This window comes from Anas platyrhynchos, chromosome 15 (assembly GCF_047663525.1).
Source record: "Anas platyrhynchos isolate ZD024472 breed Pekin duck chromosome 15, IASCAAS_PekinDuck_T2T, whole genome shotgun sequence".
Taxonomy (NCBI): domain Eukaryota; kingdom Metazoa; phylum Chordata; class Aves; order Anseriformes; family Anatidae; genus Anas; species Anas platyrhynchos.
Genome location: NC_092601.1, coordinates 9,292,944 through 9,306,405, shown reverse-complemented (window position 1 = coordinate 9,306,405; position 13,462 = coordinate 9,292,944). Strand labels below are relative to the sequence as shown.

General features: G+C 50.1%; 1 protein-coding gene across 4 annotated transcripts in view; it reads right to left on the bottom strand.

The window, feature by feature from the left end:
* The window catches only part of RHBDF1 (rhomboid 5 homolog 1), a 34,628-nt gene that overhangs the window by 5,825 nt on the left and 15,341 nt on the right, over positions 1 to 13,462 (bottom strand). For 2 of the 4 annotated variants that reach the window (XM_027468769.3, XM_013107700.5), the window contains exons 3-10: positions 11,737 to 11,867; positions 9,952 to 10,056; positions 6,924 to 7,137; positions 5,288 to 5,494; positions 4,430 to 4,552; positions 4,106 to 4,266; positions 1,536 to 1,787; positions 824 to 935 (exon numbers count right to left, since the gene is read on the bottom strand). In XM_027468769.3, the coding sequence (XP_027324570.1) occupies positions 824 to 935; positions 1,536 to 1,787; positions 4,106 to 4,266; positions 4,430 to 4,552; positions 5,288 to 5,494; positions 6,924 to 7,137; positions 9,952 to 10,056; positions 11,737 to 11,867 (1,305 nt within the window). The remainder of the gene's footprint in view (positions 1 to 823; positions 936 to 1,535; positions 1,788 to 4,105; positions 4,267 to 4,429; positions 4,553 to 5,287; positions 5,495 to 6,923; positions 7,138 to 9,951; positions 10,057 to 11,736; positions 11,868 to 13,462) is intronic. The other 2 variants (XM_005028489.6, XM_072023978.1) reach the window with 2 other exon arrangements.

Sequence of the window (13,462 nt, the reverse complement as noted above, 5' to 3'; positions counted from 1 at the left end):
GCAAGCAGCAAGGACTGGTGAAAACAGCTCCCAGGAAGAGCAGGAATCCCCACAGCAGATGACTGGGTATACAGCTCTCTCAAACTGGTCTTTTGCAGGATAGCAGGTCTGGGCACTTTTTTCTAAAGATTTAACTGAAATCGTCTGCTACTGGCTACTTCAACTTTCAGGAAAATCCATGCTCTCCCAAGGATGGCCGAGGTCTTGCAGAAAGCTTCACACAGCTCAGAAACACAAGCAGCAGCTGCCAGCAATGCACGTCCAGATGCTGGTGACAGTGCTCTGAAAGCTGTCAGACTTGTAGGTGAGAAGAAATCCAGGACATCCCCTGCACAGAGCAAGGATATGGCGCTACAGAGATGTGTACCTCAGAGAGAGACCTTTGACAACATGTGGAAAGTCTACAAACAGCTTCAAAGCTCGCAAAGTCAGACAGGTCGGTTTTGCTCCTGACAGAAGCAAAATCCTGAAGCTGTTGCAAAAACCTAATTCAGGTTTGAAATACTTCCCTACCATGAGCATCCTTCTGGTCTCCACCAGGAGGGGAGTACATTGCTCAAAAGGGCTCTCAGCACAGACACAGCCAGAACCTGGGAAGAGCCCACCATGCTTTGTGTCAAAAGCCCACCTGAAAGAGCTCAATGTCAGGAGCAATGTGGCTGCAGGAGGGAAAGCAGGCAGCACGAGGGCTCACAGAGATGCTGCATGCAGGCCCAGAGGCAAGCCTCAGGCAAGTAGCCATTATGCTGAGGACTGACACAGAACCAGCAGCAGAAGGCTGAGACACAATCACACTCCAGGCACGTCAGGGTGAGTTACTTACTGAATCAACAGTTTCGTGTTGTGAGAACCCCACAGGGGCAATACCATAGATGCACACAGCAAGGATGGTGATGAGTGAATGCACAAAGGTGACCCAGTATGTGAAGAAAGGCCTGGATGGAGGTAAAGGGACAATATCAGAGGCAGAAATCCAGGCACGTTACATCTACTCACAGAGCACAGGAGAAAAGCTGCTGATTTCTCCTAGGTACCTTGGCAGACTCCGGGGAACAGGACCAAGATCATCTAGGGATGCACAAGACTGGGGGCAACGATCTTGCTGGCAGCCAGCCCCTGTTTACTCTGACTACCCCACAACACTGAGCAAGCCACTCTTTGCCAAGAAAACCATCCATGAACACACAAGCCTCATGCCAAAATGTGCCATGTGCTGAAATAATGACTTTAGGGAAATGATGAGAGGCAGGAATACCTGAGCCTTCTTGCTCATAACAGGACAGTAGTGGTGGGGAAGAGACACAGATGCCCAAAGCAACAGGAGGAGTAGGGTACACTCCCAGTGCACGGTGATGCCAACATGCTGCTGTCAGCTGCAGTTTAGTGCTGTGCTTCAGGGCTACAGACTAGGGGGAGGTCTCAAGCCACAGGTTTCACCCCATCACTCCCAGGCAGTTCTGAGTCACCCAGAGGCAATGGCACTCTCACTCTCTTGCTAGCTGTATTGGGAACCCTTCTACAACTGCAACTCTCACCTGTGATCATCCATGTCCTCAATCTGCCGTTTCACGTAGCTGTCAATGCGCTTGCGATACGTCCGGTTTGTCAGCTTCCCCACCATCCCCAGGCCATACGGCCGCTTCTCCTTGGCAAAAAGCTTCCTGACAGGGACAGCGATGCGCTGGCCACGCTTCTGTGGGCTGACACTCACCACCTCCTGCCGCAAGCGGACCTTGGGCTGTGCCAGGCCCCCGTCCTTTTGCTTCCTCCAGCCTCGCTCCAGTGGGCTGGAATAAAAAGTGGGACAACAATGGTTTCCTTCTCTATGGCACAGTAATGGGGACCAGCGCTTCTCTGGTCTCTGGTGGCAGCACACCTTGTGTCTGTCCCACCACAGCCGGGCTGAACAGCAGCTGATGGCAGGCAAGGTGCTCTGCAGTGGAAGTTGTATTTCCAAGTGTTACAACGCCCCAGCTGACAAAAGCACGGGATGATGCACAGAAGGTGGCACAAGGTAGCTGTGCCAAACTCAGCCCCACCAGTGAGGAGCTCTCACAGCTTGAAAGAACTGTCTCAGCAACCAGTTAAATGAGGGAGGCTCTGGCCAGGCATTACTGAGCTTTTCATTTTGGAGAGACAAGGTTTCCAACCTCCTAGTATTGATACTGCATCAGGGAGCAAGAAGGGCATTCTGTGATGATTTTGACCACCTCTTGCAATCTCAGCTTGATCTTTGACTAAGAAGTATCTTTTCTGCAAACAGATAGAGAGGAATGGAAGCCACGTGCTGTATCCACAACTACACCCTCAGCATCTCCAGGGCCAGCAGCCCAAAGACCCTGCTTTAACCCTCATACACTTCTTCTTCTGCTTCATTCCTCTCATTCTGCTCTCTGCTACAAAATGGAAGTGCAGTTTAGCCCAGCAGTGGAAATCCCCACCCTTGAAGCACTTTGCTGTGATCAGACTGGCAAGTCAAAAATCCCATGCCCATTAAACCAGACAGAGGAGAAGAGCAGGAATCCAAGACCAAGACAGTTACCTCTCAAGACCTGTCCTCCATTCTTCCCTCTATTTGCACTGATGCATGCATTTCTTGGGAGAAAAACAAAACCAGGCTTCAACAACACAATAAAAATCCCAGGCATCCCTGTCTAAAGGAATGTTTTCTTACCAAAATAAAGTATGCAATGAATGAAGGTTGCACAAGCTACTGATGAATAGCACCTGCTCTGGAACTCTGCACAATCTTCAGATGCTTTTTGTATTTCATGGCTCTTAAAGAGCAGTCTGGAGTTCAGGTATGCAGCACTGAGAACCAGGCACACACACACACTACCTACCATTTCACTCTTGCTCACTGCCACAATAAGCACATCCCCTACATATGCTCTAGTCTCTACAGATAATTTCCCTGGTATCCTAAATGTTCCTGTCTGCACAGAGACAATGGTTGTCAAAAGTGACCAGAGAAACCAATTGACCATCTTTTTATCTGAAAGATCACCAGAGCATCTTGGAGAGGTCAGGACAGCTTTGAAGTACGGACAAGCACTAGGATGAGGTTAGAGTAGTTTCTGCATTACTGACATGCTTTTTCCCAGTATTTCCAGTGCTGGGCTATCAGCCTATGCCAGAATAAACACCTGATCGCCTAAAAGGACACCACACTGCAATTCTGATGCTGTTTTCTGAAGTGTGGAAGAAGCGTTATTTTCTTCAATAAATACAACTATTTGAGGAGATATGAATGGAGCCAAAAAGACTGAGGCCATCCCAAAGGAAAGACAATAAGCTCACACCATTCGTTGCTTCTGCTTACATTAAGAGTGAGTCAAGTACTTGGAAACACTTGAAGGAAAGCACCAACAGAGCAAGATGGGCTGCGAGCAGCAGAACCACAAGGACCTCCCTGTCTGCTACACGTTCACACCCAGCAGAGCTCTCTGCTGGGGTGAGCTGCCAGCTAAGCCAGAGCTGACTCGGAAACGACACAGAGCAATTACTCAGTACCAGTTACTCAGGTGGAAAAAATCTCGGCGTACAGTACAGTACCACCCACATATTTGTAAGGCTCTCGGCATCAGTGCCACACCTTTCTCTGGTTTCAAGTGAGGAATGCAGCCCAGCTTGACACTCAGCAATGCTTCACACCACTCCTTGGAGTTAGACGACAGTTCCTGGTGTCTGTAGCAACAGCTTTCTCATCTTTGCTGTATTCTCCATAGCTGAAGGCTGGGCCCCCAGCATCCTCAGCTGATTTGACGTCTTTTGTTTGCCCACGGCATGACACAGCCTCCAGAACACATCACACCAGTGTGGGAAGTTACTGGACAGGTGGCTTCAGAGTCACTTTTCATGGGTAGCTGGGGTAGGTGGTCTCTCACCCAAAATATCAAGAGAAGCAAGCTGGGCTTAAAGAAAACCCACCACTGTTCTGTTCTTTGAGCTCTGCTCCAAACACCTGTAGCACTCAGATCGTGCCTTCCCTCGCGCAGGAAGCAATGGTCTTGCCCCACCAGCTGCCTAGCACCGAAGGTCCCACTCTGAATGGGTTGGCCACCACCCCACATTAGGCATTTTCGGCTTCCAAGAAAATACTCACAGTAGCAAGTGGCTTCGTTCAAGCTCATTTTTGTCCAAGGCACCTCCTGTGAGATCTGTCTGATCCAGAGGTTTCACCTCAACATCTTTGACTGCGGCTTCTGATGGCGACTCAAACACCTCATCTGGATACGTAGAGAGCTCCTCATGAAGGACTCCTTCCTGGGCAAAGACACAGAAGTCCCATCAGAAGGGGGTGAGTATCACATTTGAGACACCAGCCCCCGGAGAAAGCAGCACCACCCCCTGCAACATACAGCCCTGCCAGAGCTACAGCCTCGTGCTGTCTCTGGAGCCAGAGCCACATCAGCATCCTGCCTCTCACCCGAGCAAAGAAAGAAGTGTCGAGCTCATCTGGGAAATCCACCGTGTCCTCCTCCAGGAAACTTGCTGGGGTGAAGCTGCGCCGCTGAGCCCTCCTCAGTGTGCTGTCCTTCACAGAGCGCCCCTGTAGCCAGCGAGAGTGGCATCAGATCACTGCCAGAAACCTGAGCCCCAGGCACATGCAGTGTCACCCAGACAGGACGCGGGGAGTCCAAGCACTGACCCCGTCACGCTTGCCTGTGGAGCACAGCAGACCTGCTGGTGTGCAACACCTTCCAGGTGACACCTCCAAGTGCTAACCCACCTCTCAAGCCACACTGCCCACATCCCATGCAGGCTGGTAGCACAGGCTTCTACAACAACATCTGACCAAACAGCAGTGGTACCAACCACAGCAAAAGGGCTACCAGGCCCCCCTAAGGGACGCCCAGAAAAGCAGACGTGGCAGGACGAAGAGCCTTGCGTTGCAAGAGGCTCAGGTGCTTCTACTGTGCCACGAGCAGGTGCAGACAGACACCCAGAGGTCCAGGCAGGCTGAACTGGACCTGCTGGAACCCTCTAAGGCTGCTGATTGTGGGAATCAAAGCCCCAAGGCTGATAAAAGGTGGGCAAGACATATACCAAAGCCCAGCCAGCATCCTGGTTTTTACTCCTGCCCGCCAGACAGATGGCTGAAACAAAACAGGACATGTCCTGGTGTCTCCCCCTCCATCACTGCCCTCCTACATCCTCTCTACTCACAGAACGTACTTTTTCCAGGACCAATGGCCTGCACACACAGCTCCTTCCCTCCCACTCCTCTCGCACCGCAGGGCCCCATCTTGCTGCCAGGCTGATCCTGCCCTCCCCCAGACAGTACCTTCACCAAAGCTGCAGCTGCTCGGAAGCTCATTTTGGCAACAGACTCCCGTTTCCGCCGTCGTGGGAGACGGTTGAAGCCCGAGCGGGAGCTGGTGAAGGAGCAGAGCGACGTGGCACCTGGCGTGATCGGCGTGTGGGGGATGCTGCAGCCATCGTTGTCATCAGCCATACGGAAAGCTCGGCCCCGGGCCAAAGGGTCTATGATCTGCCCAGAGAGGAAGCCCATTAGTCACCTACCCCCAGCTGTTGTCTACCAAACCTTTCTCCCTCCAGCTCTCCATGGTCTCACCTCTTGAAACCATACAGTGGCCTGACTCCTGGGATCAGCCAAGAACCAGGCTGGAAGAAACAGCAAGCAATTCTACATTAGGGAGATAAATCATAACCTGTTGCAAGCTAAGCCCTAATTCTCAGTCCCAAACCCACATCCTCCTCAAACCTCTCCCAACTTGTTTTTGTTCTTTTTTTTTTTTTTTGTGTGTGTGTGTGTGTGGTTTTTTGGTTTGTTTTTCTTTTTTTTTCCTTTTTTTTTTTTTTTTTGGTGATGGTGGTAGCAGGGTTTTTTGTTTGGTGGTAGTGGTATTGATCGTTTTTGCCCAGAATGTTCCTGACGTCTACACAAGACTCCAAATCTCCTTCAGCCCTTCCTAAGCTCTTGCTTTCACTCATCTTCTGTGCCACGGAACTCCGCAGTCAGATAGTATGATATATGAGCAGGACTTTAAGAAATCCCTGAGTGCAACCATGTCCTTTATAGAGCTTGTTTCCTTTCTGATGGTGGACAGCACTGGACTTAAACAGTATCCTGGTGAAACTTTACTGTACATTTACATCTGATTCCATTTATCATAGTAGCTGGAAAAGAGCAGGCAAGCTTCCAGGAGCTACAAGCCCTTCTCTGGCATTCTTCAGACCAAAGCTGCCACTTCTTCCAAACACATGAACCAACCTACTGAAAATATTGCCTTCAGCTACAATACTTACCTCTATCCTTACATCACCACAGCTGCGGTTTCCATGTGACTTCTATGCTTTATCCTAATGTTTTATGACCCTTTTTCAATCCACAGTTGCACACTCAACAGGAAGCTGTATAGGGTTTCACCTACTGAAACCACGTTCTGATTTAAGGTAGCCTACATAGAGCACAACAGTATTTCTGAGTTTACTGGGACCAAAGCCCTCAGCAAGGTGAGACTGCATTGAAAGATGCACAATATTCTCCTCTGTTTCAGTGATGCAGGCAGGCTTCAGGTCACAGACTAACTTGCTTGGGAAGAAATTAATTTCCCACTTGTCCAAGTTGCAGCAGTGCTCACTGATGCCCTGATACCATATTGATTAAGGTAGTGAATGGAGCAAAGGAAAGAGCTAGAATATTATGGGTTAGTTCTCAAATGCTGGTAAATGAGCATGTTTGACTGGCTCCTGAAGATACTACATAGTACTGGTTCCAGCACAGATGCTTGATGGCCACCACTTATTACTGGTTTCCATCTGGACATTGAGCCACTGACTGTAGCTCTTTGGAGAAGACATGTTCAGGCAGAACTGTGCCAACAGATGGGTTAAAAGTGGCAGAGACACTGTGCAGGAAGCTCATGATGGCCTTGAGACTACCCCAGGTTACTCACCTTTTGCATGCCCAGCTGGCAGGGCCCAACATAGAGTGGAGGGGGGGTTTCTGTGCTTGTTAGAGAAATATTGTCCTGACTGGGCAAGTCCATTTCCCGGATGACCTGAGGTTTCAGCTTCCCATACCGCAGGCTGCAGTGGCGAAGGCTCTTTCTCTGCCATTTCTGTGTAGCATCACTGTCTTTGCTTACTCCAAACCAGTCAGCTGTGCCTCTGAAAGATGTCAGCATACAAGTACACAGGAGCATTATGTTTGCTTGGACAATGCAATTGAAAAGACAAAACCCCTGGTGGTCACTTCCAGCCAACCCCAATCAGAATGTAGGCAGAACTCTTCCCCACGAGCATCCCACAGCCTGTCCTCAGCCAGTTTTAGCAATCTGATATATGCTGGCCAGAAGTGTTCAACCATCAACAGCATTATTTTCTCTCTTGAGACAAAAGAAAAACAACAAGAGATTCAATGTGTGTAATGAACAGTTAGTTCTGAGTTTTCCTAGAAAGAAAGAAGAAGAGATGGAACAGAAATTCACATAAGAAGTTGGTAAAATGGATTTTTCTTTAAAAGCCATCCACAGAAAACACTTACCATCTTCAGGCCAGCTCTAGGTCCCCCATTGTGGGACTACAGTTTTCCATGGCTCTGTGTCATGTCCCAGTGGCCACCAGAATTCACTGGTCTCTCCCAGCTGCCCGCCACACCCCCAGAATACTCCCAAATTCTCCTTCTCATGCTGCAGGATTTCCATCCTGCTCAAAATTAACATTAACAGCAAACGCTTGCTGTGGTCCTGCTCGCCGCTAAGGCGGGTGCATGTAGCCCCATGCTGCTGGTGGCAGAAACAGGAGCACAATGCTGCAGCCACAAAGTAGGTATGCTGCCAAGGGGCTACTGTCATGGAAGCCCACTGCATCAGAAGCAAAATCCCAAGGAAGGTAGAGAGGGATAAGTGTGAATTAGACCAACAATCTACTTCAAATACTGCGGGAGAAGCTGGTATCCTAAACACACAGAGATCATCGCAGCCCTGCCAGGCCTTTCCCACGGTGGTTAATCCTGCTTCAGAAGATGGCAAGCTGTGTCAGCCTACAGCTGTCTGGCCCAGGTGTTGTAACTTGAAAGTCCTTCCAAGCCAAACCCGAAACCCTCGCCTCGGGCCCCCTGCTCAGGTGTAGGATTTCCAGCTGCTGAGAAGCAAGACCTCACAAATCACAAAGGGAGTATCAAAACATACATTGGAGTAAAGGGTAGGTTAAATCTAGAATTACATCACGCAGGGGAACTGAGTCAGTGCACTGGAGGCAGGAAATTAGCACTGTGTTTTCCTTATTCCACCCTACAGAACAAAGATACCATCAGCAAGCAGGTGAAGGTGTCCTGACACTACGTAAAAAGACACAAATTCAAAACACAGTCTCTCCAGCTAAAGCCTCCAGATGCAAACGACCACACATTGCCTGCAGCCTTCTCCAACTTCCCAGTGACCCAGAACAGGCCCCTCAGTGGGCACAAAGTCGAGTGGGCCATTGCTAGATCTTACCCAACCTCATTGAGCCAGATTTCTCCAAATGCCTCCACCTAGTCAACAGGGGACAGACCTCAGAGAAGGGGCTATGCCCAGCTCAGACCACTGCTCTGCTCCCACAGACACACAGCTTGTCAGAGCAATCTTTGTCCCTGTTCCAAGTGGAAGGGCTCAGGGTAAGTGCCTGGCCTGAAACACCTGAACCAAGTCCACAGCACAGAGGTAACACACAGGCTGTGCGGATGCACAGGCACAACACACCACAAAATGTTCTTACAACACATCTCAGACCTCCATAACCAACATTTCGACACCAAGGTGGCCTTGGGTGACAAGGGGCCACTCCTCAAAGGGAGAAAGGAAAGAGTTGTTTGTGCCCCTACTAGCTCACTGTGGAAAGAGCAGTGCCTCAGAGCTCTCAAACTCTGTTCCTGTTAGCACGGAAGGACAAGCACTATAACAGCCCCTTTGCACAGCAAGTACCGCTCCTGAACTGCCAGGGACCACTGCTGGTGCAGTGCCAGCACAGAGGTCTGTCCTACTGATCATAGCCTAGACAGTCCATGAGAGCCTTAGAACAGAGTTTATGGTATCTGGAGCACCCTGGAAAAACAACGAATGCTCTGTCCAGCTGGGGAGCCCCATCACCTCCTACAGACACCCTGGGGCACTGTAACCAGCAATGAATTGACATCAGGGGCTGGCTCGTGTTCTTTTGTTGCTTTGAGCTAATCAGCTCCAACAGTCGGAGCCCAACCACAAGCAGTTGCGAAGGCAAACACAGTGTCAGACTGCCACCTGGCCAAGGGTAGCAGTGAGGAAGGTAGGATGAGAAGGGACACCTGGGCATCAGGTCCAGTCCCTGCCATGCACAGTCACGGTTTACTGAGCTCCAGTCTGGGGTTGGTGATCGATGGCCACTGTGCCCCGGACTCCTGGAGTGGCTCATCTCTTTGGTGCTAAGTAAATGAAGGTCTCCACCTCAAAAAGAAGACAGTCACATTTGGATTAGAAAAAGTCACGATGTCAACCAGCTCTGAGCTACATTCAGACCGATGTAACCAGCATCCATTTGGTGCAGCTTTATCTCTTTCCTCTTCTGCTCCCAAGAGGCTTTGGGGCCAATATACGCATATTCAACGTGTTGCAGTAACGTTGGCAAAGACAGGCTGCACTGTGGCTGCTCTGGGGAGATATTACAGTTATGGTGAACACCGGGAGGTTGACAGCTTGTTAGGAGAGGCAGGAAGGAGTGAGGCTGGCGAGTGGACGGTTTGTTAGTCCCATGCCATATATTGACAGCTGCCTACACATTTAGTAGGAGTGACCATCGTTTTCTGTTAGACACACATGTGAGCTTTCTCCCTGCCACCCATTTGCAGGCCTCCTGGCCAGGCCTTGGAAGGCAAAGTGGTTTCAGCAACAGCCAGAGTCTGTGCACTTCACAGCAGCCCTTGCACACACATGCAGGGGTAGGTTGCACACTCGGTTCTACCAGTACCTGAAGAACGATCGGGGCAGGGACTGCCGCTTTCTCAGGGAACTCCTGCCCACCCGGTGCCCATGAACGGGCAGGGTCTGACTCCTTTGAAACCGTACCTGCCTGCTGCAAAGAAAAGAGAGCTGAAGGGAAAGAGCCCACCAGGCTGTGAAGCCACTGTCTGGCTTCAGACATCAGAGTGTGAAACCATGCAGATGTCAGCAGAATGAGATATGCTCTGCTTGGATACAGGTATCTGATGCCACTGGAAATGTTCTGGGGTTGTTCTCGTTGACCCTGGCAGGGTCTTACCTGGGGCACAAGTCTATCTGTACCACACCTACTGCCTTGCTTGGATATCTTGGATGCTGTAGGAGACTGGAAGGAGTATTAGATGCTCCATTCCTGCACTTAAATTACTACCATGCTGTATTCTGGACCATACACTCTTGAATTTAGGCTCACACCGTATCTGTGTCCTCCAAGAAGATGTGAACAGGAAGGTACAGAGTGCTGTTGTCAGAACAGTTTCTCATTCTGTGCATAACTGGGGCTGCATTAAGTAGCAAACACAGAAGTCACCCTCTCTGGACTCACAAAAAAAAAAAATCCCAGAGACACTTTTATGGATATGTGGTCTGCAATTCTTCATCACATACCTCACTGGTTTTTAGGTCGTTCCTTGGTACTTTGCACTTCCCTGCCTTTGTTTCTGGTCCATTACTTCATCCTTTTATTGCTAGGTCTTGTGCATTTCCTGCAGTTCTGCCCCTTGGAAAGTCCTTCCCACTGCTGCACCTGCCCCCCTACCCACATCAGTCTACAAAAATCACGTGTAGCTGATTCCTCCAGGAGGAAGATAGACTTGGCCACCCCTCACACTGCACAACAGCCTGAGACAACTCTGCACTGCTAAATGGCATCAACCCCCTACACTCATACTGTGAGCAGGAGACTCACCGGCCTTCCAAAACCATTTGTGCACTCCTAGGCCACTCCCTGTGGGACCACAGGTACTTTCAGGGTTACAGAATTACTACCCAGACCACCAAGCACAGGATGCAGCCACCACCTGGGCCCTGGCATTGCCATTCCAGCCTGCGCAGGCAAGAGAAGACATGGCACAGGTCTGTCAGTGCACCACCCGCACATGCCTGTCCATAGCCCTGCTGCTAGGCAGGAGCTTCACCACCCCTGCCCAGCACTCCCTCCTTGCTCACTGTAGCTCCGTGTGCCTTGTCTTACAGTGTAGTAGTGCTGGAGGCAAATCTGTTCCCCCAGCACTGAAGTGATTCCCGTCTCCCACACCTCTCAGCCCTACGCAGCTCTACACACACACAGCACGTGTCAGAGGCACCTCTGGGGAAGGAGGCTGCCCTGGCCCCTCTGCACAGAGCTTCTTGTCAGGGCCTCTGCAGCACTGTCACAGGGTGTCCTCTCATCCTTGACGTGCTCTTGCCTAATTGTCCTGGCACAAACAGCCGTAGAGGCCTGCTCTCAGGCCATGTTGATGTATGGGCAGACACTGAGGTGTGGGTAAAAGATGGCCGAATGAGCAGGCCCAGAGGGTGGTGAGCCGGGCACTAAGTCTGGCTGGAGGCCAGCAACCAGCGGTGGATCCCAAGGGTCCGGTCCTGTTTAACTTCTTAACAACTTAACGATAGACAACAAGGGAGACAACTTAATCCTGCTTTGACAACATGCCATATAAGTGCCAGGCAATGGGACAATCAGAGGCCCGTGAATAAAGAATGGCAACGGACGGCAGAATCCACTAAAGCAGGCTGCGTGAACTCGGTATCTCACCTCTTGATGGTCTGGGTGATTGAGGTCTGTCGTTGTAGCACCGGTCTCCTCACTTCATTAGGCAAGGAGGGCACGCGGCTGTTGTCAGCAGGCATGCTGACACTTCGCAGAAAGGCCTGACGTCTTGTTGGCTGTGAAGAAAAGCAGAAGGGGAGTCAGCATTCTCAGAGAGATAATCTACAAGGCCAGCCAAGATGTGAACCATTTAGTCAGCAACTCAACAGCCTCCCTCTCCCCCCAGCCCAAGTCACAAGCTGGTTGCATGCAGTTGAGCAGCAAAATCAGGCTAACAAAGACTGAGTTCATGACTGGCTAAGGTGAAGAAACAGGAGTGGACCTGCAGAACAGAGCAGTCTGCACCAAGGACTTGACATCTGCATGTTGCAGTAGGTTTCAGTTCAGACTGGCTCTAGCCTGTCCCATGGATTGATGTCCATTTGTAGATGGGGTGTGTTACGTGAGATCCTGCAACACATCCCTCTGGCTTTTCTCTAGCCAGAAGGAACTGAGATCACAGGTTCCTAGACCACCAACTCCACAAGGTGAAGCAAAGCACAGTAAGCTGGGCCAAGTGAGATTTGCTTCATAAGCAACTCTGGATCTGCACTAAAAGCCTACGAAAGCTGTGGGTGAGTCTGTGCTGTAGTTGCTGCCGGGCACGGGATAAGCGAGCTGGGAAAGCCACATCAGCTTTGTTCATAACCTAACTGTCTGGATGCACTCAGGTCTGGAAGCTCTCAGCATCTCCTGGCTGAATGTCACCTACCAAATAGGACACAAATCACCAGACTGTTCTCAGCTAACCTCCCCAAGGCTGCTCCAGATGAAATATTCATTAGCTTGGCAGAGACACCATTTCTAAAATGCAGGCTGAGCAGACAAGCCCTCTGCTTCAATTGCCAGTGAAGCTCCGACCAACTGTTTCTCTGGTCAGACACTGTCTCAAGAGTGCTTGCAACTTCTTCTGGCCAGAGAACTAATAATTTCCACTAATCTTACCACTTTTGTTATGTTTTATGTTAAAAAAAAATGCACATACACTCAGGTTATAAGCCGCAGGAGCCTGTTATGCAGTCTTATCCTAACAGCCTGTACTGCACATGCTGGACTTTTAGAGAACATCATCTACACCAGCTTTCAGTGTAAGTGCAGAGACCCTCTGTAGAAGATGCCCAGCTGGATTTAGAGATTTCAGGTAAGAAAATATCCATCAAAGCCTTAAATGACTCTGACAGCTTCAACCTGTACAGTTAAATCCCTGTATTCACTTCTAATCCTTGCAAACTGAATCCCAATCTCCTTCCTTCCATGAGATCAGGACCAAGATGCATCCACCAGAATCCAACACATAGCTGAAGTCCATTTTTGTCCTTGGATCAGAGAATGGCAGAGGCCAGTCCTTGCTCTTCCAGTAACAGCATAAATTCCCTCTTTAGATCAGCACGCCCTCAACTCCTCTCCAAAGAAGCTACAGAACCTTCAATTTCTCTGCTGGCTAAACTGTTCTTGTGTATTACCATCTGAGCCCAGACACCACACTCCACCCATGGATCTGGGCTCTGTGCAAGACCTCTCTGGCTCTGCCTTTTTAGCAGGCAGTCTCTGTTCTGCAGCAAGGTCATGAGCAGCCAGCGCCATCCTACCCTGGTCTCACCCGTATGTAAGAGCTTTTGCCACTCTGAAGCAGATTCTTGGTAATTCTTCCTCTTCCCAGCAGAAATATGTA